Below are 24,711 nucleotides of genomic sequence, written 5' to 3'. Positions count from 1 at the left end.
ATGGAAAACAAGAACAAGTACCTTGTGTAGACCAACCTTGCGCGTGGTATTTATTGATTGGAGTATTTTTTCTGGCGAAAGTTTGTGTTCTAGTACACAAGCGTGGGAAGATGGTTTTGCCCATTTCTTTTCAACAACTGTTTCGTCAAGCAGTAAAAAGAAACATGAAACAGCCATCAAATTGGAAGTTTTGATGCGTCTTGCTTATTAAGACGGCTTCAGTGAAATCGGCCTTAGGACACGTCTTAGCTAAGATCAATCTTAGAGCGGGGACCCGTCTTAAATCCTGAGATGAGTGGCAAGATGAGACGAGTTTTTTGAAATCGGCCCTTGCATTTGTTTTGACAAAACCAAAAGTTCCTTGTATTTGATTCCTTACAGAATTGTGTTCCCTACCCGCGGAGGTTGGGCCGTGCAAGGCGGGCATTCGTAACTACTACTACAACCCAGAAACGAGCCGGTGTGAGAGTTTCAATTACGGGGGTTGTCACGGCAACATGAATAAGTTCCGCACTCAGGAAGAGTGCGACATCAAGTGTGGCACCTTGAGCAATGGTATGGGTCGGATCGAGTTACTTGAACAAAACGAACTTACAAATGTGGTATTCCATTCCCTATTGAAGTTTCTCATGATTTTGTGAAAAACAACAATCTGAAAACATCATCTTTATGACTCTCATTGGAAAGCGCATACACATTACTCAGTTTGATTTTTAGCTTCATTTTCTGAGTTTAATTCATAAATATTGTCTTTATAAATTTTGCATTTTAAGGGAAATAGAATTATTAGTCATAATCTTAGTCATAATTGTGAGAACCCTAAAGCCGGCCTTGGGTCGACCTGCGATTTGCTTGCGCCAGGTTGGAACTGTCGCCATCACGCACAAACGTCAGGCTCGGGTCAAAAAATTGAGAAATCATATGTGATTATCGTGGGACAAGTGGCATCTTGACAAAGACTAATCACAACCATGCTCATGTCACCCACGGGCGACGATGATTCACAATAAAATTAGATGATCCGGATACGCGCGAACGTCTTAACTTCACACAGGTAACTGCGATTCATTCCCACCCGTTGGGGTCACGTTCCATCATGGTGCAGTAGTTTTTTTCTACTCTTGTGACTGTAGGTTTTTTTGTTAACGCCGACTGACGTTGATCGTCTTTGTATCATTGCAGTTTTACTCAGTTTGCCAAAATCGGCGACTGAAATGTTCCAAACGGTCATAGCTCAGGCGCAGCTTACAAAGTCAGTCATAGGTCCAACTGGTAGATTTCGGCCTACACAGTTTGTATTGGCACATTTGTAATGAAAAATTGTTCGCATATAAGCAGCTTTCTATATTTAAAAATATCACAATTCATGTCTCTGTGTTCAGATCCCTGCACTCTACCACAAGACCCCGGCAACTGTTTTGAAATCCATGTTCGTTGGTTTTATAACATCCGCACCCAGCAGTGTGAGCAGTTCAACTACACCGGTTGCCTTGGGAACCCCAACCGATTTGAGGATCTTGCCATCTGCGAGGAACGGTGTGCTGTGATTGACAGGGTGCCAGACGAGAGAGAGACCGTGGGAGTCATTGTCGGTAATGCTTTGTTATTGCGTCTTATATAACCGACATACATATCCGTGTCATTTGATAGGTGGAACTCGCATCATGTGACATTCTTTATTACTCCCATTCACGCCGGGGCTCAAAAAGTACTATCCGCCCATGGGGAATGGGAAATACTATTGAACAGTTAGGATCTTTCTTGTTCCAAGACGCGGTATTTGTGTGCAAAGCATAGAGCTATATTAAATTACTAGAGCGCTAAACTTGATGTACAAAGTAATGCCTGATGGGCGCATCCATGTTTGTGCACAAACCTATGGAAAACTCAAAATTGTGTACGGCTTTTGTACAGCTTTTTGCATATCTGCGTTTGTATTCCATACCGGTGCGTCATCGAAGCCAATACCCCCAAAACTGAAACGCATGATCAGCAAATGAGCGTTTCACTTTGCTGTACGCAAACAGCACAACGTGTGCGCGTCCCTCCGCTGTGCATGTGCTTTTCGCCGTGACATTTTTTTGAACCGTCATGACACGCTTAAGTTGTTTGCGTATCTACTTGCGCGTTGCATTTAGAGTACACTTTTAAAATTCAATCCATCTATTTTGATTGTGTTCTACAAACACGCACATAAATTCAAAATGTCTGCGCCCAGAGCGGCTTCAAAGCGTCTCCGCGCGCAAGAATGAGGAGATAGCACTCTAGTAATTTAATATAGCTCTATGGTGCAAAGGCATGCTGGTGTGCGCATTCAGCGTTGCGCGTAGTGCGTATTGTTCCAAAGAGCCAGCGCTACAGAGTGGGGTTCAAACATTTTCGTGAAGGGTTGGTTTGGAAGAGAGAAATACATTTCCCATCAATTTTGTATTGAAATAAAAGTGCAAATATATCAAATGACAAAGATCTATATGTCAGTTTTATAAAACAAATATTGAGTGGCTTTAAATTGTGAAATGGGAGGAATATTATCGCTCGGTAAAATCTGGACTTTTCCAGTTCACTCGGCTTCGCCTCGTGAAATGGAAAAGTCCAGATTTTACCTTGCGATAATATTCCTCCCATTTCACTCTGAGCCACTCAATAGTTGTATACTATCAACACTTTATGAATCGGTCAGTTAGTTAAAGAACCAAACAGCGCACAATAAATATGTCTTATGGGCATTTGGTCTTTTGCACTAGGTTTCAGTTTGGTCACACATAGCATCAGAGAAACATTCATTCCTGTAAATTATAGTGTTTTTTTTCTTATTGTAAGCTAGGCTACACTTAAGCAATTTGTAGCAGGATCTAAAGTCACAGTGAAAGTACAGCAGTATTGCACTGTTCATAAGATGGAATTTGCAACGGGATGATGTAAATTCTATATTAGGTTTTGCCCTTCACTGATAACTCAGTGTGTTACTCTCTGAGTGAAAGTGAGAAAAAAAATCACTCGGGTGGACTCAAATCTGCAACCTCCTGCTTTCTAGTGCAGACGTCATGCCACTCGAGCTAGCCGAGATTGGTTGGCTGGTTCGATGTAGCAGTGGGTACTGCAATGAAACTATTCATCAGATGGAAAAAACAATATGGCCCACTGTTGGATGGCCCAAGCTTCAGAGAAAAATCTTGAATATATAGTTCAATTCAAACATTGTGTGAAAACAAACATAAAAATGTTTGATGTCGTGGCAATTATTTGTACAGCTATTTCAACTTTGTGAATATTTAACCCTTGTGTGTCATGATGTCAAATTCGCTTCGTATTTCCATTCCTGAGATGTATAACCACGTCGGTTACCAACGGTTTGAAGCCAGAACACGTTGCTAGAGCAGGGAATGTCTTTCACCTACATTCATTCTTTGGTCATTCTCAACAGATGTGTGTGGCTTGCCCAAGGACCACGGACCCTGTAGGGAGTCCATCCCACAGTGGCACTATGACACTGAACGAAACACTTGCCAGCAATTCCTATATGGAGGATGCCTGGGCAATGACAACAGGTTTGACTCAGAGGCTACCTGCACACAGGCCTGTGTATCATACGGTGGTAGGTGTACTCGCACTAAATTATCTAAACAAATTCTGATGTGGGACTTGGTGTGATTTACATCCAAGGGTCTCATGGCACCCAAGGCGAAGCCCGGGATAAAATGCATCTTTTGGGGTGTCTGACACCCATGTCCCACATCACAGTCAACAATTTTTTTCTTTGTCTTAACATTGTCATTAATTCAAACAGATAAAAGTTGTGGTTTTATCTGCAAGAAATGGATTTTATAATCACAGTGTATCCTGTGGTTTCTGTGAGATATTTCCTTTTGGGCATGAAGTGCTCTCTTCAAACTTTCGGAACCGGACACATCACACACCCTGTGCACTTTACTTTTGTAATGTAAAAGATTGTAAAGTAAAAGATGAGTTACGTGAAAGATGTAACCCTTTACAAACTTATGATTGCTTCTTTGACTAAGGATAATCGATACATTGGGTGTATGGTATTGAACGATACTTGGAACAGACATAATCCAGTTTTTGTGAAAAACATACCGAAGTTCTTCACAATTCTTAAAACTTTAATAAAAAAACCTTCCTTTTTTTGTGTTAATTTTACAGCTGAAAAGTGTTCCTTGCCTGTCACGACTGGCCCATGCTTTGGTTACTTTCCTACATGGGGTTACAACTCTACAGTGGGCATCTGTCAGCCATTTGTCTATGGTGGTTGCCAAGGCAACGACAACCGCTTTGAAACACAAGAGGCTTGTGACCAGGAGTGCGGACCACAAGGTACAATTCATTTTGTTTTTCTGGAATATGTGTATTTGGTCTCAGGGTGCAAATTGCCTGTTCAATGCACTGAAAATTAAAGTGTGCGTTAGATTAGCTCACCCGGGTCAACTCGGGTTAGCCCCGTGTCGTTCGATTAGCTCGGACGTCATTCTCGGTGCTCACCCTGACCAGCCACCACAGACCGGTCCTGCTTGTGGGGAAGAGTCAGTGGTGGAAATACGTCACCCGCATGCGTTGTTCATTCCAAGAAGCAGACAAATATGGCGAAAAGCTGAAAAGATTAAGAAGACCCAAATCCACTTTACTTGAAGTCTTATTCATAATTATTTATTGATTTCAATGCTATAATTCCAGCCAGACGTTGTTACTTTTTGTGATTGAGGGAAAAGCAGCAGATCTCACTGAAGTAATAAGACTCAGTCAAAAAGAGCGTTTTGTCAATGCGTACGGCCTTGGCTATGGAAGTCACGTGACAATCGTGATAGTCTGCCTTTGAGTGTTTGCTCAGCCGGCTTTGACTTACCCGAGTTGCCTTGGGTGAGCTAATTGAATGCACCCAAAAAGACAAATAAATGTCATTAGCCTTTTGACATACACATGCATGGCAGACATGATAGATGGGATACATTTGGGTAAATACAGTAGAATTTACCCAACCCAAAAAGTGCGCCCTGGTATGGTCTGCCATGTGTCAAAAATGCCTAATTATGAAATGCTTTTGTTTTGTCACGTTTCTGCAGCCATTACCAAGTGTCTACGAAGCCGAAACTATGCAACCTATGTGGCCCAGGGTAGGCTGGGGGCCTTCATCCCACAATGCACCTTGGACGGCCATTTTGAAGCCATGCAGTGCCACAGTAGCTCGGGCTATTGCTGGTGCGTGGACATGGACGGTCATGAGATCAATGGTAGCCGGCGAGCACCAGGCATTCATGTCCAACGTCCCGATTGCGAAGGTTGGTCTACACTCAATTGGCAACTTTTAATTATTATTTTTTTTATTTTCAAATTTGCAAATTTGTAATATGAGGCCAAAGTGAAGAACATTGCGATTTGGTGTTGGCATTACAAGTTTCAAAGTTATTATAAGATGAAATATTGCGTCGGGGTGATATAAATCAAATTCAAATTAGGTTTTGCCCTTCACCGACGTTTAAACACTGTATACTCAGTGTGTTACCTCCCGAGTGAAAGTTGGGAAAAGTCACTCGGCTGGGACTCGAACCCACGACCTCCTGCTCTTACCACTCGACCACCGAGCTAACGGGATCGGTTGGCTGGTTCGAATCTGATGTACATAGCGGCAGGTACCGCATAAACTATTATAAGATGGAATTTTGCGTCGGGGTGATATAAATCAAATTCAAATTAGGTTTTGCCCTTAACCGACTTTTTTTTTTTCTCCAACTTTCACTCGGGAGGTAACACACTGAGTGCAGTGTTTAAACGTTGGTGAAGGGCAAAACCTAATTTGAATTTGAAATTTTAAAGTGTTTCTGGAGTGGGAACAAAGTTAACACTGCAGTAGAGTGGGACGTTTGAAACACTCCCGCCCCCTCCTCCATGTAGTGACCTGACCAATAAACAACAGAGCCTGAAAATCAAAGGTCATGCGGCGAGTTTCCGGACCCCTCGCGCGGCCCACCTATGGGCATTTTACATTGGGTTGCCCTTTCTCTTGCTATAAATTTAGACTGCATGATTTCTAACCGCAATCACCCCAAAAAAAACATTCATGTTGGAATTTTTATCTTGGTATTCCTCAAGAAAAAAGTCGAAGAAATCACTTGGAGATGGGTAAAAACAAATATGTACTTACGTCCTTTCACATCCAGCATTTTCGTTTCATCTTTGTCCGAGTACACCGAGTTGCACTAGTCCACATGTAGTTAAGATTTTTTTAAGTGAAAGGTCAATTTTTGGCATGTTATATCTCTTTCATGTCAGGCGATCTTTCAGTTTCCATAAATTGAGATGTTAGTAACAATTTTACAAAGGCCTTTTTCGCAGGTGATTTTCGTAAGAAATGTACCAAAAATAATTGCACGTTTTAGAATTTTTGCAAGTAGATTTTCCTATTCGAGGGTTCCGGAAGTGCCACCAGGGGTGAACTTTCGGGCTCTATTAAAAAAGGAAACGCGAAATGTTAACAACTTGAGTCTTGAATCAAACTTGTATGTGATTTGTCAATCCAAATTATGAATCATTCATGGTATGAGCTGCTTTCCTTTTTCTTTTTGCGTGTCAGCGCTGCGCCCCCGCATGTTGACCACCTGCCAGCGACACCTCAAGCAGGTCCAGGGGAAGAACGGCCAATCGCCGCCGGGCCGGTACGTCCCACAGTGCACCGAGACAGGCGAGTATGAGACCGTCCAGTGCTATGGCAGCACAGGATATTGCTGGTGCGTCAACGAAAACGGGGAAGAGATCGATGGAACACGAAGAGGACCAGGCACGGGCGCGCCGAATTGCGACGGTAAGCATTTGCAACTCCTCAGCTAAACAATCCAGTGTGATTGAAAGAAACATAAACACTGCATGGTATTAGAATCCTCCTATGGAAACATGCATTCTGAGCCATGCTGTTACTTAGGTCAATATTGGTCAAGTGGCCCATTGGTTTGTTAAAAGTACACTAGGGGAAGTGGAAGGAAACTTATAGACCGTTTGTGACCTTTTAAACAGCAGGAGGGTTATCACTGTAGCGTCCAAAATCGCCCTGCCTATTACTCACTATAACGCACAAAATCGCCTGAGCATTTCTGTGATTTCATTGATTCTTCAGTGAATAAACACAATGTAATACAATGTAGTACAGGTGGTAATGGGTTAAAGCATGGTATTAGATTCTGAAATTTAATTGGTTAAGAAATGATCATAGGACGCATTTCAGTTCAACACCTTTTATATTTGTTAGAACAACTATTGTTGGTATCAATAGATTAATTAATAAATAGAGCAACGCCTCTCTGGTACTAAATAAACTATGTAATTTTTTTCTGTGTATTTCACTGCTTTTCATTCCAAATAATGTAATCATTATTGGTATTGGCTAATAACACTATATCACAATTTGAAACTCAGTGGATTAGTGCATGCTGTAGTTTAGTCCAAACATCCCCCTGTCCATGTATGCCACTGTTTCTCTGTCTTTGTGCCAGGAGGTCCCCAGGGCCCGTGCCCATCTCTAGCCAACCAGATAGAAGCGGGATCAGCTACCAGCGACTACCAGCCTATCTGCACCCCCGACGGGCTGTTTGTGCGCGTTCAGTGCGACGGCGTACCCCAGTGCCTGTGCGTCAATGAGACTACCGGGGAAGTGTTGAAGGTCCTCAGTGAGATGCCACAGGACGGGGACTTTGACGCTTGCAATGGTGAGATCTCTAGTCGTCTCATTGAGTGAATCATATTTGTCCACTGCCCCTGATTCATTACTAAGGGAATAACAGTGTGAGGAGCCGGTCTTCTCTGCGTGATAATGACCGGGTGTGGGGGTGACCGCTGTTAATGGACCGAGACTTCGTCTCGGTCCATTAACAGCGGTCACCCCCACACCCGGTCATTATCACGCAGTGAAGACCGGATCCTCACATTGTTATTCCCATTAATAAATACCTTTTTAACGAAATAAACAGTTAAAATGCTCCAATTTTGTGACTTTCTTTCGGCGATATTTCCAGACTTTTTTGTGTTCATGTTCATGGGCCATATTTTAGCTTTGAACAGCTATAACGACGTAAACTCAACAGAAACTGGCTGCCGTAGCGAAACAAATTACAACAATGTTTTCATATCTTTACCTGATGGAGGAAGCTGAAATCTCGTTTACACATTCCTTGTGTCCGGAATTACAAAGATGCTTGGTTTAGGAAAGGTAAATATGTCGGTGGGTGAAGTGTTCAAAGAAAATAAATCGTAGATCTACGCTTTCGTCGTAAACATCCTCAGTATATACTGCACTGCTGTACGATGTCGTTTCAAAACTTCCTTACGCGCGCGCACGCACGCACGCATCCCTAGCAACTGTGTTGCGTACGCGCGCGTTGGTCTCACGCGATGGGGGTTGAGCGCATGTGCAGTGCTCTATTGTTACAAGCTACCGCAGGACTGTTACTATATTTTGACCAATCATTGGCTTGCATGGGGCTGAACGGGGCTTGATCAATGCTGGTTCAGGGGCCATTTATTCGCTTGATCTTTGAAACCGGTCCATTATCACCGTTAATGCCCGGCCACGTGATCGAGTCTCAACCAATCAGGAACCATCAACTCTCCAAGGTATTTATTAAGATCACTTCAAACAGTGGATACTGTCATTGTTCACTCCCTGTTTACTGCCTTGGCCTGTGATTACAACAAGTCAATTCGGTATTCCAAAGTAGTCTGATGCACAGCAAGATTTGACGATTTCTCTTTCCGGGATAAACGCGGCAGATAAATGCACACAAGGCTATGGGGGATGTGGTAACAAAATCTGCATTCTGTGCGATTTTTCTTGCAATCGAAAAGAGATGGAAATTTCTTTCGCACAAAAGTTTTGACACACAAGACACCTTGAAACACTTCGCTGTCCAAAGTTTTTTTCAAAATGTTATACTTCAGAAAACCAATGATCTCTTTAAATTTGCTGGTACCCCACTATGCTTTTGCACGTGTATGATGACATTTTTACCCCGAAAGAAAAATCGGCAAACCATGATGTGCACATGCACAGTTGGAATACCGAACTCACTCATTGTGATTGACTTAAAATACAACTTTGCAAACCATACAGTGTTTACACCATTGTAAAATTCTTCCCCTGGATTTATTTCATCCTTCAGATGCCCACGAGGAACCAACACGCTGCCAGCTGCACAGGAACAGCGTACTTGCCAGGGAGGAGCCCGAGGGCCATATCCGTTACGTCCCACAATGCACCGAGGCAGGCGACTACAGACAGATCCAGTGCTACGGTGACACGGGCCACTGCTGGTGTGCAAATGACATGGGAGAGGAAATAGACGGCACGCGCAAGCGACCTGGGGAGGGAGTGCCCGACTGCACAGGTGAGGATGATCTGATACACCGTGCCCTCTGGAGACGTGTGTACAAGAGGGAACAAAAGATTGTATACATCTCCACAGGGCAATTTCTATAGATGAATACGTCTCCACAAGATTTTCACGAAATAGATATATGGATTTTACTCAAAAACTAGGAATTTCCAAGGTGGGTTGATCTTCGCAAATGGAAGAGTTTTAGAAAAGGGATATTAAGTCCAAATTTTAGCCAAGGAAATCAATTCTAGTTAAAATAAGAGCATTTTGAAACTTCACTTTCAAACTCAAAAACTTTACTACACGATAACAAAGAAATGTCTCCAGAAGAATACAAATTTCAGTATGTGGGGTCTTTGTGTTGGTGGGCTGCACGTTTAACCAGATCGCGCAGGGATTATTTTGACATTGACTGGATCCAGGCGCGGGATTGTTTTTCACGAACCTCGATGCTAGACGGGTCCAGGCCGTCATCTGTGGGTAGCACACCCTGATATTTCCATCCTTGCCTGCTACAAGCAGGTCACTGACAGATATTTTTCATCCTCGCTCGTTGCGTGTACATCCGTCATCCATTCCGAATACCGCAAAAACCTTTGCGTGTATACAAGTCATCCGACGTGAACTGGTTAAGAGCCTAGTTGATGGTTCACACCGTATGCGCTTAACTGGTTCCCGCGCGTATGGCGCAAAGTACGTACGACTATTATATTTTCTGAATGTGCACATAGGCATAGCGTCTATGCGTGAGCAACAGACGTTGTCGGCAATGCGTTGGAATGTCTCTCCTAGTGGTCTCCCCTTACTGTTGAGGGGGGTACCTGCGCACGGAGTCCGTAATAATCGGTCTCAATAAAAATTTGTGACTGCTTCAGAAGTATAGTAAACCCAACCTGATCCCTGGAGCATTTTATTTCATCGGGGAAAAAAATAGTTTAACCATACCACAAGTTAAAGCAGACAGTTTTATACACCTCATTGTCATATTCAGTCAAATAAACCCAAACCAATGTTTAAATGTTCATTTATTTCAATTGGAATAAGTCAAAAAATTTATTTGCACTTTGTTAAAAATCATTTGTTGAAATGTTTGCACCTACCGGTATCATTGTGTTAGGAAAACAAATGTGCACTGTACAAGGATACAGACTGTGGTTGCTAATAGCATTGGGCTGCTGTTACTACTCATATTTGTCAGAATCATTTTTCAGAATAGAGTTGCGATAGTTATACACTGAGATAGTGCACAGTAAAATAGTAAAAACGTGAATACCATATGATGCACTTTCGACCAATAAGGAGACGGGTGGACTTGGGAGGATTCAGGAAGATTCCAAGCGAATTCTTAATCATGACGGAGTTGGGGTACAAATTAACCAAAAGTGTTCTGAATGTCAATGAATTCAGTCAAAGATTGCCGTGTCATACGGGAGGAGGCTCTTTCGTCGGGACTGATCGGCGGTTACATCCCACAATGCACCGAGGAGGGCCTGTATGAGCCAACCCAGTGCCAAGGCGGGACGGGCTATTGCTGGTGTGTGGATGAGAATGGAGAGGAACTGACGGGAACCAGGCGGGGACCAGGAGAGGAACGGGTCGACTGTGAAGGTAACATCTGTTTTTCTTTGTATGGGATTTGCCAAGGAGCAAGTTCAAGCGAGAAATATTTCTAAACACCAATTATCCATTTGAAAAAGTGAAACATTTGCACATTTATCAAAAGTTTGAAGAATAAAATCAATATGACAGCTGTTTCCAAACTTCGCTTTTCACTATATTGTCTTCTTAAATTGTGTTTAACTATATAAAGCCTGTCAAACCTCGCCCAGGTTGGACTCCGTTGTGTACACTCAACGGAGTCCAAGGTATGAATCTCTCCTGCCATAGCGAAAAAATTATAACACATTTTTTGCATATTTGTACCTGATGGAGGAAGCTGAAATTTCGCTTACATATTCCTTGTGTCCAGAATTGTGCCTGCGCTGGGTTTAGAAAAGGCAAATATGTCCGCGGCCGGCGTGTTTACCGAAAATAAACCGCAATCCCACGCTTTCGTTGAAACCATTTTCAGTACGAACTTCCCGCGTGAAGATTACGCATGCGCGTGCATGCACCCATAGCATGCTGCCGCCACGGCAGCAAGCGGCAGCAAACGGCACGCGCGTGTACGTCTTCACGCGGGGAGTTCGTACTGAAAATGTTTTCAACGAAAGCGTAAAACTTGCGGTTTATTTGCGGTAAACACGCCGCCCACGGACATACTTGCCTTTTCTAAACCCAGCGCAGGTACAATTCTGGACACAGAAAATATGTGAGCGAAATTTCAGCTTCCTCCATCAGGTAAAAATATGAAAAAAAATTTGTTATAATTTTGTCGCTATGGTGGTAGAATTTATACCCTGGACGTCAGTTGTAATGCAATAAAGATGTCGTCCAACCTGGGCTACGTCAAACCTGACTTTGGACAGTTAGGAGAGTGCAGGATTCTTAAAAGGTAACAAAATGGGGTTTGTCACGTTTTAAAAGTAAACTCTTCAATTGCCTTAAGCTCATAAATATGCTGTAGGTGTAATAATGATGATTGTCTTTCAGATGTGTGCAGTCTGCCAAAGGTGACCGGTCCCTGCCGGGGCTACTACCCTGTGTTTGGCTACGATGCGGTGACGGGAACCTGTGACAAATTCATCTATGGTGGTTGCCAAGGCAACGCCAACCGCTTCCAGACTCGTCTAGCCTGTTTAATGACTTGCACAGGTAGGCCAAAATGTGGATCACATCCCCGTCACAAAATGTTATGTCTACGGTTTTTCCGCATATTACACTTGTATGTACCCTTTGGTCCATTCCTGGACATTCTTGTAGCCTCAAATGCCTCTACCAAACAAATAACAAGAATCAGTATGGCCTAACCCTTTAGTATACACTTCTCTCAGTGTATAATGTGGTATGCCCGCAGCGTTTCCTATAAGAGGTGAAATTCTTTTACCTTTCCAAACCCTCACAAAAACATATCTTTTCTGAAAAACACTTTTAACTGTATGATCAGATTGTTTAAATCTTCAACATTTTGTTTGTTTCCAAAAATGTTTGAAATGCTGTTAGTTTGTAAGTTTCAGCTCTAAAGCTTTGTGGCTGCTGTGTGATAATTTAGGGGTTCAAAGTATTGTGAACGTTACCCATCTTTTGAAAGTACCCATTGATATAAGAAAATTGAGCTCCGTTGGAATGACTTTTCCAACATCTTAGATTTCCAACCAGAACCAACCACAGTGCCACCTCAAGGCACCACCCAGTCAGTCACCCCCACAGAGTCACCTGAGGAGCCTGCAACGGTTTCATCCACCACAAGTGCATCGTCTGCGACAACATCCTCCCCGTCCACCACACCCGAGCCTTCTTCAGCTTTGCCGTCCACCACCGGGTGGTCCAGTTCAACCGTGAGTCCTGGCTCAACTGCGGCATCCACAACACCTGCAGCATCCACTACGCCAGACTCGACCACGCCCAGGGAGCCCTCCACAACGCCCCAGACCACCACTCTCATTGCGTCCATGTGCGAGATTCAGAGGAAGGAGGCGCTTGCCAACACGCTGCCAGGCGTCTTCATTCCTCAGTGTGAGGAGGATGGGTCCTTCAGACCCAAGCAGTGCTATGAGCTGGTCGGTGTGTGCTGGTGCGTGCACCCAGACGGCATTGAACAAGGAGGGACTAGAGTCCGCATGAATGAGCCCTTGGACTGCCAAGGTGAGCTATTCAATATTCATTTGCTTGCCTATTACATTGCTTTATATTGTGTTACATTGTGTTGACTCCTTAGCTTATACCTAAGGCGTTTGGGCAAAATGAGATAGAACTGGGCACAGGCCGATTGTTTTTTCAATTTTCAGATTGATTGATATTTTGTAATCTGTGTAATGTCTTGCTACACATGTTTTAAAGAAACAGTATAAAAGTCGTGGAATAAAATTGTTTTTAAGGCATCTTTCATTTTCACGGCTACAAAACTCAAAACTGTGAATGCCTTTTTTTCTTCAGTATTTTACTTTTTTCTGGTGTGTCGATCAATGTTAATTTTAAACAACCACAACTTGTCGAGGGAATGTCCCATTGAAGGGCAACAAACAGTATTCTGAAGAGAATTTTCTTCTTGTTTTTCTAATACCTGCAAATCCTCATTTGAACCTCTGTCCAGTTCTGTCTCATTTTTTTGCTAGAATGCCTAGCATATTGTATTTACTCCATTGTTGCCTCAAGGAGGCCACCTTTTAGCTTGTATGCTATCTTGCTCTATGTCATTCCTCATTCTTTGAAACAGGAATGCAATTTAAAGCATCATGAATGAAACCACTATTGTTAAGAAAATTTCCAAATTAAAACTGCATGCGTCAAAAAAAAAAAAATCCAATAACTACGTATAGTCACAATTAGTGCCAACTGGATACTGTTGGGCTGAATGTCAGCTTATTCCTCAATACACAGTGAAGCTAAAACAGGATTGCAGCAGGGATGAAGTCGAGTCCATCACAGGTCTCTGCAAGTCCCTGCAAGTCCGTCATAAGTCCTCCAGTCCCAATTCAACTCACAAGCTATTCAAATGAGTTTTGACAAAGGCATTCCTTTGTTACTGTTCATCCACTGTTACTTGTGACTGGACTTGTGATTTACTTGTGACTGGACTTGTGATTTATTTGTGACTGAACTTGTGATGGAGTCAATCCCTGGAATGATCCTACATCAGCTACTTGTAAATTGCAGGAAATGAAGGCCTGTTGCATTTTTCTTGATCCAATTCTGATTGATCGTCACATAAAATGACACGTCTTTTGTTCCCATATGAGCAGATGTGTGCAGCATGCCAGAGTTTAGAGGCCAGTGCCCAGACAACATCCAGAAGTGGTTCTTCAATGTCGAGGCCGGGGTGTGTGAGACGTTCACCTACAGTGGTTGCCAAGGCAACATGAACCAGTTTAATGATCAGGAGACTTGCGAGCAGACGTGTATCACCCCAGGTAGGACAGTCAGTCAACTTGTGATAAAATCCGTCTTCTTTCACTAATTTTTTGAAACACTATAAAGTTCTTTAATTTTTTTCATTAAGTATATACAATTCTCTGTATTATTGGACCATAAATGAACAACAGGCATCGTAATGTACAGCAGGGAGCCAGGAACTTGAAATTATATGATATCATTTGGCCATCATTCAAATTAGAAATATTTGTGCCTTGCTGATTAATATGTAGTATACGTGGAAGTGCCCCTTTTTTTTTTTTTTAAAACAAACAATTTTTCCCCGCCTGCAGAACCGACAACTTGTACAGAGAAGCGTAAGATGGTCCTAGCCCGTGGCTTGCTGGGAGAATTCATTCCAAAGTGCACAGAGGACGGGCAGTATGCATCGCAGCAGTGCCACGGCAGTATCGGCCACTGCTGGTGTGTGGACGAAGAAGGAATGGAATTGGGAGCCACGCGTCGAGGGCCAGGGGAGGAACTACTGGATTGTGATGGTAAGGGGGGGGGGGGGGAGCTTTCCAAACCTCGGCTTTGTATCTGGCTTCAATTCGGGCGATTCACAATGCAGTGCGCCACCAAGAGTTTGCCACGGAGAGTTCATTTTTCTCAGTGCATTGTGGGAGATGGTCGACAAATTCGCCGCGCGGGACATTTGAAATTGTTTGTTTTTTTCCGGTCAGTAGTTTCGTAAGCGTAAGATGCAAGGATCTGTTTGCCCTTTTCTTCTCTTGTTATCAATGAGGTGTTTTTTTGTAAGTGGCAGAACGTATATGCCCCAATCTATAACAAATGAGTTCAAGTAGTCTACCTACACTCATTCAAATGGGCCATGTTTTGTCGACCGTTAACTTGAAAAATGGACTCTCCATGGCAAACTCTTGGTGGCGCACTGCATTGTGAATCGCCCAAATTTGAAGTTGTGTTCACCGTGCTCTTCGACAAATTCGATTTGGTTTTCTGTTGATAAATTTTCAACTTGTATGTTTTATTCCAACCAGATTTTCCCCCCCTTTTTGGATGTTTACAAGCCTCTGAAAAATGAAAAAAAACAGAGTTTTAGTTTTTGGCATAAATAGATCTGCTTTGCACATAGACTGGTTTCTGGTCCATACATTATCAATACTGATTGTGGGGCAGGAACCAGCCTACCCCACGATAACAGGAATTATTGTCTGGCAGCTGATAATTCGAAATTGCTAAGTACATGTAATAATTCAATAACTAAACACAGGCCAAATTTTTGTTCAGTCCATGTCTCATTCAAGAGAGAATAACTTTTGTATTACTAGAATGAATCTATTTTTCGGGATGAAACTCGAAATTGCACAGGGAGTGCATCTTTAATTTTTTTTGTGAAAGAGATTAATTAGCCGTCAGAATTAAAGCAACACTGGATGGGCAGTCACCGGCTAAACATATTCACCAGCTAATCATATGCATCTCCAAACCTTTTTTTTAATGATTGTAATTGTCGAAATAATTATCAACGAGGAGATTGAGTATGTGATGAAATTGTTACCATTCACAATCTGTTTGACAAGTGCAAGGATTAGTTCGCATGAAACAAGTCTTCGGAACACAAAGGATATGTTATTTCCTATATTTTTTTATATTTTAGATCGAATTAAATTATCTACATTGTACGTGGTTGATGGGCGACAAAGCATCGGATTTCAAAGTGGCTGTTAAGAACGGCCGTCGTTTTGCTCCTATCATTTCGTGGATCTTTTGTTTCTCTCAGATGTATGTCGACTGCCGAAGTACAGCGGACCCTGCAGGGGGTCCAGCACCATGTGGTACTATGATGTCATGGATGAGAGGTGTCAAACCTTCAGGTATGGTGGTTGCCAAGGCAACGGCAATCGCTTTGAGACGGAGGCTGAGTGTCATCGGGCGTGCTATATCCCAGGTAAAAACCAGTTTCTGTTCCTTTTCTTGGCGTAGTCAAAATCGCAAGTCAAATAAAAAAAGTCAGTCACAAGCCAGGTCACAAGGAACAGAGGAAAAGCTGACACTGGCAATATGACAGACAGATATCGCTTCATTAAGGGAAGGGGGGTTGGGGGGCTTTCACAAGTAAAAATTGGCTTGAAAAAAGTTGGTCAATGCCCGGGGGTAGGCACCCCTCTGCACCCCCTTGCTCTTTGTACCTATGTCAAAAATTTGATGGCTTAGGGGCCGTTCACAATTATCAACATTTTCACGAGCGTACAAACCGTACGCTGGGGGGGAGGGGGTTAATGGCCGCCGTACGCTTTTTTTTTTTTTTTAAATGTCGATATGTTTTCTCGCCCGTTAATGCCCGCATAACGTTTTTTTTTTTTTTTAAATATGTCGATCTGTTTACTCGCCCGTCGCCACAGCCGACAGCCCCAACCGATGCCGATCAAGCACTTGCCGAGCCGGTCGCGCCCCGCGCCAGGCCCCGCATTGCATCCCATGAACGTATTGTGTACAGCATGCGCGGCATTGTCCTACACACGTACATGAAAATGTACTGTATGTACATGTACATGTATAGTCCGTATCCACTGCGTGTTTTTAACGGCCGGTGTCACATGAAAACCCTTTAAATCACATGCAAGTGTCTATATATAGACTTGTGTGAAAAAAAATCAACATTTTTTTCGTACACTTTTAGGGGGGAGGGGGGGGTCTTGAAAAAGTGTACTCTTTGTACACTTGTGAAAATGTTGATAATTGTGAACGGCCCCTTAATTACGGCAATTTTAGACTTATTTAGAACTAGCCAGCCACAGTAAAAATCTCTCAATTTCTTTGTTCATTTTGTTTCTTTTCTTATGTCTTTCTTGGATCACTAGAGTTCACTGGCCGACCGCCAACGGTTTGTGAGATTCAGAGAGAGGAGGCCTTATCTAGCGACCGCTTGGACCTGTTTGTCCCACAATGCACCAGCGAGGGTGCCTTTGAGTCCCGTCAGTGCTACGATCTGATTGGTCAGTGCTGGTGCGTGAACGAAGACGGCGTGGCCCAGGGGGGCACCAAGACCAGACGCGGGCAAGTGCCGCTGGACTGCAATGGTAAGATTGTGGACTTCCAAGTTGCCTATAGCCAAGACTTCTGTCACATATAACCACTAACAGTCAGTGCCTACATGCACACAAGTTCATAATCATTTGCTCTTGGTGCTATTTTTGTTTGAAGCATATCACAATCTAAATTATTTTAAGTAGGGTACATAGCAACTAACCGCTTTATTTTTCAGTTCAGTGGATACTATACATTTTAGAAAACAGAGAAAACACATGAACAATTTTTGGGGGTCTTATAACTTGATTCCATTGCAAACTATTAAATTAGTGAAGAAAGTTGTTGGGTCTTTTATTTGATGGGATCCATGGTAAAAATTGGATGTGTGGTTAACTGGAACAAAGACATTGACTAACTGGGGAGCTGCCAACATGGGGCTGGGTAGCTCAGTTGGTAGAGTGCAGAAACTGTTAACTGGAGGTCGCAGGTTCAAACCCTGCTCCAGTCAATTTCTTTGTTCAACCTTAAAATAATTAATTATAATACACATAGTCAGTGGAGTGCTGTGGCCTCGTGGTTAAGGGCACTGATTCATGGTCTGTGGGCAAAGCTGCAGGTTGTGGGTTCGAGTCCTGGCGGGGTAAATAGGTACCTGTGAGGGCAGAGATGGTTATGTGATTGATTTAGCTTGCTTGCGCCTAATAGGCAGCATCGAGCTGTATACTCCCCAGGGAGCTGAGATGGTATTTGGAATGTTTAATTGGCCCAATGATCAGGGGTAATAATAATACTGTAAGCACCGTGAGTTAGTTTACTAAAAAGGGCGTTCTTAAATGCCGATTATTATTATTATCATTATTATTATCCCTATGTGGTGTCAATTGAAGATTTGTTACAATTTAGTTGTATATCCTGTTTTTACTGGTTCTATAGTGTGCCAGCCTGATTTGCTCTTTGTACCTATTTCACTGAATGACTAACTGACTGACTGACTTTTCACTTGTGACTTAAACTGGTTGCGGACTGGAGAAGAGTCAGACAGTGCACTACAGGATTACCCGATAACGATGATGAATGGGCTAAATCTGGCCCATTGTGTCGACCATGAACAGACTTGCAGTGAATATGTGACCAGCTCCACAAAAAAGGGTATTAAGTCGTGCCGAGCATTATTGTGTAATGGCCCGCTCAACATTGAGAGGTGAAAATTTCGTCAAAATGTGATTTTCATTTTTTGTCATGAATGACATCTTTAATACCTACAGTTTCAGGTTTCATTCACAGAAAAGTTGATTTTGATGAATAAAGTGGGAAAAAACAACCATTTTGTGTTTATTGTTCTGTTGTTCTACAACAAAGCCAGTTATTTCAAGGCCTGTTTTCTCAGTTGTGTAATATGAACTCCAAGGAAGTATTTAACATGCAAATACATCATATCTCCAGAACGGGAGGGGCTGTGGAGCTCTATTATATATCAAATGAAAGCTTACGTTGTGGGCTTTCCAAACATGTATATAACTCAATTTCACTTTTTTTGCGACATAATACCCTTTTTGTGGAGCAGGTCACATATAGCCACTCTGAATCAATTGAATAGAATTGTTTGCACTTAAGGAATAGCTTTGTTTATGCTTGCTTAGTCTTGATGTAAAAGCTAGATATACGTATCTATCTATCTATATCTATCTGTCTGTGTTGTATCTGCAGACAAGTGCTCCTTCCCTAAGTTTGTTGGGCCTTGCCGTGCCGATATCCCCAAGTGGTACTACAACATGGGGACCATGTCTTGTGAGGAGTTTGCCTACGGTGGCTGCGGAGGCAACATGAACCAGTTTGACAGCCAGGAAGAATGCCAACAAGCCTGTCTACCACAAGGTATAGACCTTAAAGAGGTTGTGGAGTGCTCGAAGACATTTCCGTCATTTTTCGGGTATATGTAGCCTAAGGTGTAATGAAATAAAAACGACTATTGTTTCTGTCATAAAATGAGTACAAAAGGTACTTTTGAGAGCTGTTTTTCAAGTCCTGTCATGCCTGTTTCGACCCGAACCTGCAATTTGTGTAAAAGTCGTCGTTGCGGGCAGCAAAACACAGTAAATCGTGACGTAATTAACAGGACTCGTTTATGCTACTCTGCATCGGGAGTCCTGTTTATTACGTCACGATTTACTGTGTTTTGTTTGCTGCCCGCAATGACGACTTTTACACAAATTGCACGTTCGGGTTGAAACAGGACCTGAAAAATAGCTCTCAAAAGTACCCTTTGTACTCATTTCATGACAGAAACAATAGCCATTTTTATTTCATTACACCTTAGGCTACATATACCCGAAAATTGACGGAAATGTCTTCGAGCATTCCACAACCTCTTTAAGAATAGTTGTTTACCTGGTCTTGATAGGAGTGTATGCCAGGCATGCAACTTTTCCTCGAATCCGCTGATTTCCTTGTTTTTTACTTCTCGTGAATGCCATTACAAATTGAAAAGCACTGTACAAAGTCTTGCAATGTGTGGTTTGGAGTTTCTCCGTTTTTATAAATTCCCAGTTGCATGCTTGTTACTCACAATACAGAGCGCCACCAAGATGTAACCATGGAGAGGCCATTTTTCCCAGGGCATTAACAGGGAAAACAGTCAACTATTTTGCGCCAAATTGTACTCTTTTGCACAAGGGCAGAGCATTTTTTAATATTTTGTGTTTTTTGGGGGTGATGACTAAAGTTGAAATGTTTCTAGTGTGAATATATTTATTTAAAAAAAGCTTCCAAATCCATTAGTGTGTGTGTGGTATCGTTAACAGTGAAGGGCAAATGATTTGCAGAAGAACAAAAGTGGCCTATCCCAGCCAAAAAGTTGGCTGGCTCCTATATCCGTCAGTTCAGTAAGAACGCTCATTGTAGTCCTTGACTGCTGATGTGGAGTCCATTAATTTTACTTAGGTAAGGTAGATTTGCTATGACGCATACAGCAATCAGGACAATTTGTAAGGGTTTGTGGGTACTGCCTGCATGTCAACATGTACAGGTATGATGTGAGGTCAGGTCCCATTTTCATGGTGCGCTGCTAAGCACACAGTTCTCTGCTAACTGAGCCTCTACCCATTCCATAGCGGCTGTAAGCATCGAGAACAGCAAGGAGCACACTAACATCACGGACACCATTTGCTTATAAAAGTGACGCAACGATAGAAATCCATAAAAGAAAGATGTAATTGGCTTTTCAGCCAGTGGAATATGTGATGCGATCAAGCTAAATGAGTCGTTTGTCGAACCTGGTCAAAATTGTTTTTATTACAGATTTAAAAAAAGCACAATCTCAGCATTACTGCTGTGAAAACTGCATGCTGATACCATCTTTAGTTAAAAAATTATGAAGGTTGGAACACCAAGAGATGTGACGAAGTGATGTGATGAAGTGGCCCTATTTTGGCCTGAATCTCCAAATAAAAGTTCCCGACAAACGACTCATTTAGCTTGATTGCATGTAAAAATTCCTGACAAATGACTAATTTAGCTTGATTGCATCACATATGTTTAGGGGGGTTTCCTTGTTAATTTTTTTTTAATTTCTTTTTGATTAGTTTGGTTTTTAAAGGCTGTAATTAGACCAAAGAAAAACAGTTGGGCCACTGCCAGTTGAAGATGCATTCATTACAAGTAATTAATATTATTTTTTGTTGAAAGGTCCTGAGATGCTTTCCTGTCAGATGCAGAGGGAGGAAGCCTTGGCCAACCCCACCCCCGGCAGGTTTGTACCCGAGTGCACCGAGGATGGCTGGTTCACATCCAAGCAGTGTCACGGCAGCACGGGCCAGTGTTGGTGCGTCACCGAGACTGGAATGGAGCAAGGGGAGACCATGCGGGAACCAGGGATGCCTCTGGTGGATTGTGACGGTAGGCAAAGCAATTTCTTAATGAGGTTGTTTATCATCGACAGATTTTTTTTTATATTAGAGAAGACCGATAAATAAAACAATGGCACAGTCCCAATTTGTTTTGTATGCTTAAATGTATAAATATAAAACTGCTTAAATTTCTTAAGGATTTTCACATCCGGCACCTTCAAAAATGCAGACGTCAGAAATGAGCTTTGTATCGTTAAAAGCCAGCAGTCTGCTTGAACTGACCAGGGGGGCTCTTCACATTAAACATGCTTGCTCCGTGTCAGCACTCTGTGCTGCCCTGTGCTTGATATCTGCTAGATGGAGTTTGCACAGTAGCTAACAGATGCAGAACCTTTTGAGTGCCCCCCTCCAAGAAAATGAGGCCCCCAAAAGTTCCCCCCACAATTGAACCCCAGTAGTACCAATGGCTTAAACTTAAACTTTCTAGATAATTTTGAAATGTTCTACTCAAAGCCTGCTTGCCACAGTAGTAAAGATCGAGGTACCATGATTTTTTTTCATTTCTACCTCCCAAATAGATATGTGTAGTTTCCCTAAGGCCACCGGGCCTTGCCTGGCCTACTTTGCCATGTGGTACTATGACACTGAGGAACGGGCGTGCCAGCAATTCATCTATGGTGGTTGCCAAGGCAACGGCAACCGATTTGAAAGCCGAGAGGAATGTGAGCGATCCTGCACGGTGCAAGGTAATACAAACTTTAGATCACATGTATAATTTGTCTAATATAATAAATGACTGCTTATAACTTGGCCAGATTTCCTACGTAGGAGATGCCACAGTTGTAACGATCAAATTAGCCCTGCACGAAAGCAAAAGTGAAAAACAGAGAAGTTGTTTTCAACGTTACCACTTTGTTTGCCCACCTTTTATTTTTATGCCCCGCGGCGAAGCCGAAGGGGCATACTGTTTCCGCCTTGTCCTTCCGTGGGTGGGTGTGTGGGTGGGTGGGTGTTCCTGCATGGCATTACGCCTGAGGACAGACAACAAAAGGAGCACAAAGGGGCCATTGATCCTCGAAGGAAGGTGCCTATTGTCCTCGAACGCAGGTTTGTGTGCTTAGTCTATGGGAGAGTGTTATATTACAGGGACAAAGGAAAACACAAAGCCAATCCTCGGAAGCATAGCAAAAAACGACTATGTGGGTGTGTGTGTGTGTCCGGACAAATCTTGTCAGCGCGATAACTTGAGAAATACTTAACATATGAACTTCAAATTTGGTTTGTGGATTGTTCTTGGTAATCCTAAGAAGCCTTTTGCATTTGGGGCCAAAAGGCCAAAGGTCAAGATCACAGTCGCTAAAACAATAGAAATCTTGTCAGCGCGATAACTTGAGAAATACTTTACATTTGAACTTCAAATTTGGTTTGTGGATTGTTTTTGGCAATCCTAAGAAGCCTTTTGCATTTGGGGCCAAAAGGCCTAAGGTCAAGTTCACAGTGGCTAAAACAATAGAAATCTTGTCAGCGCGATAACTTGAGAAATACTTTACATGTGAACTTCAAATTTGGTTTGTGGATTGTTCTTGGCAATCCTAAGAAGCCTATTGCATTTGGGGCCAAAAGGTCAAGGGTCAAGTTCACAGTGGCTAAAACAATAGAAATCTTGTCAGCGCGATAACTTGAGAAATACTTAACATATGAACTTCAAATTTGGTTTGTGGATTGTTCTTGGTAATCCTAAGAAGCCTATTGAATTTGGGGCCAAAAGGTCAAGGGTCAAGTTCACAGTGGCTAAAACAATAGAAATCATGTATTTATTCTGAGATTATAGGGATTAGGGATTAATTCATATAAAACCTACAGAAGACACTAATGCTGTCAATGAATGTTCCATGTGACCAAGGTACATGTAAGTTGATGTTAAAAGAGTGGTGTTATGTCATGGGAACTGTCACCGTTGCGGGGCATTTGTGTTTGTAAACACACCTGACTTCTTGTTTCTTTTTTTCCACATTTTTTTTTCAATATTCAAAGCTGCATGCACAGCAATTTCTGTGCAACCGCTGATATGAATTATGTTTGTGCTAAAACATTTTTCTTGTGTTATTGAAAGCAGAAATATTTTCTTACCATTGCACCCCCAAATACATTATTACTATGACAACAAATCACGAAACACATATGGGTGATTTGTCTTGAAGATCCTTTTGTGATGTTGTACATCTTTCCTCCCTTCCTCCCTCAGTAACCACAACCTCCGAGCCCGTCTCGCTCTGCCTGGTGACCAGACAGCATGCCCAGGCCCAAACCATCGTCGGCAACTTTGTACCGCAGTGCACAGCTGAAGGTCTGTTTTCCAGGCTGCAGTGCCACGCAAGCACTGGTTACTGCTGGTGTGTGGATGAGATGACTGGGGAAGAGATTGTCAGCAGTATTCCCAAGGTGCCAAGGGCCCGACCGGACTGTGATGGTAAGGAGTCATCTCACTCAGAACCCTCCGCCGACCCATTCAGCTCCAAAATCAAGTCCAGTTTGCTTAATTTTTTTGTATTACGCCGACATTTTCTGGTATATTTCACAAGTTCCTCATTCAAACATAGCCAAATAGCGTGGTGAGTGTCCCTTAGCTTGGGTTGAACTATTGACCCTGAAAATCCTAGCCAAACATTAACCCCTCTGACAAGAACCACAAATAAATCCTTTTGGTGAGTCTAGCCAGTTTCGCAACAGGGTGTGGATAATCATCCTGTCTGTCAACAAGGAAGCTCAAGTAACAGCTGCTTACAGTCTGTAACATCCCAAGTTGATAGATAGCACATGGTAGCATTGATTTGGACTCCATACCCTGTGTGTGGCAAATTATGAAATCTGATGTTACTGTATATAGTACACCCTGGGGCGCTAATACAGGTATAACCAATCCAAGCCAAACTTTCAAAAAAGGAGTTCTAGCACCCATCCATCCATCCATCTGTTTATAGTCCATCTGTCCCCAATCTCGACGGTTGGACTCCATGATGATCATGTCCTCTTGGTTGGATAGCTTTCCTTCACTCCACTCAGTTCAATGCCAGATTTGCATTGTCTGTATGCATTTCAGGTCATTGTTGATGTTGTTGCTCCACATTTTCTTTGGACGGCCATGGTACTAAGTCTAGTTCTAGATTTTCCATTGCTACAGCCTTGTAGAAATGAAGGGTCCTTTTTTCTCTCCAAATAGCCTACTACGAGAACAGCACAACCACGGCTAATGAGCCTATGAGTAATGGCACTGAGCCTACCGATGGCGTGACTCTGAGCCCTAGCCATCCATTAGGTGATGAGGGCTGTGCTACGTCAACGTTTGGCTGCTGCCCGGATGGCGTCACCCAAGCCAGCAGGGAAGATCGCTTCGGTTGTCCAGGTGAGTTGCTTGGCCCAATCATTGAATTATTAGATGATGACTTTTTGTCTATTGCGTACCGTAGCTCAGGCCCCGATTATCCAAT

General features: G+C 42.7%; 1 protein-coding gene across 1 annotated transcript in view; it reads left to right on the top strand.

Moving 5' to 3' along the window:
- Positions 1–24,711, top strand: part of LOC119743111 (papilin-like) — a 74,763-nt gene that overhangs the window by 41,007 nt on the left and 9,045 nt on the right. The window contains exons 19-38 of the mRNA XM_038219465.1: positions 382–555; positions 1,383–1,592; positions 3,425–3,595; positions 4,162–4,332; positions 5,076–5,291; positions 6,584–6,811; positions 7,497–7,709; positions 9,159–9,383; positions 10,782–10,982; positions 11,967–12,128; positions 12,621–13,118; positions 14,216–14,383; positions 14,678–14,881; positions 16,129–16,296; positions 17,210–17,428; positions 19,086–19,253; positions 21,063–21,272; positions 21,802–21,969; positions 23,469–23,693; positions 24,444–24,626. Coding sequence (XP_038075393.1) covers positions 382–555; positions 1,383–1,592; positions 3,425–3,595; positions 4,162–4,332; positions 5,076–5,291; positions 6,584–6,811; positions 7,497–7,709; positions 9,159–9,383; positions 10,782–10,982; positions 11,967–12,128; positions 12,621–13,118; positions 14,216–14,383; positions 14,678–14,881; positions 16,129–16,296; positions 17,210–17,428; positions 19,086–19,253; positions 21,063–21,272; positions 21,802–21,969; positions 23,469–23,693; positions 24,444–24,626 — 4,182 coding nt within the window. The remainder of the gene's footprint in view (positions 1–381; positions 556–1,382; positions 1,593–3,424; positions 3,596–4,161; positions 4,333–5,075; positions 5,292–6,583; positions 6,812–7,496; positions 7,710–9,158; positions 9,384–10,781; positions 10,983–11,966; positions 12,129–12,620; positions 13,119–14,215; positions 14,384–14,677; positions 14,882–16,128; positions 16,297–17,209; positions 17,429–19,085; positions 19,254–21,062; positions 21,273–21,801; positions 21,970–23,468; positions 23,694–24,443; positions 24,627–24,711) is intronic.

This window comes from Patiria miniata, unplaced genomic scaffold, assembly GCF_015706575.1.
Source record: "Patiria miniata isolate m_02_andy unplaced genomic scaffold, ASM1570657v1 HiC_scaffold_6, whole genome shotgun sequence".
NCBI classification, from domain to species: Eukaryota; Metazoa; Echinodermata; class Asteroidea; order Valvatida; family Asterinidae; genus Patiria; species Patiria miniata.
The sequence above is the reverse complement of the archived record's forward strand: the minus strand, read 5'-3'. Positions and strand labels throughout refer to the sequence as shown.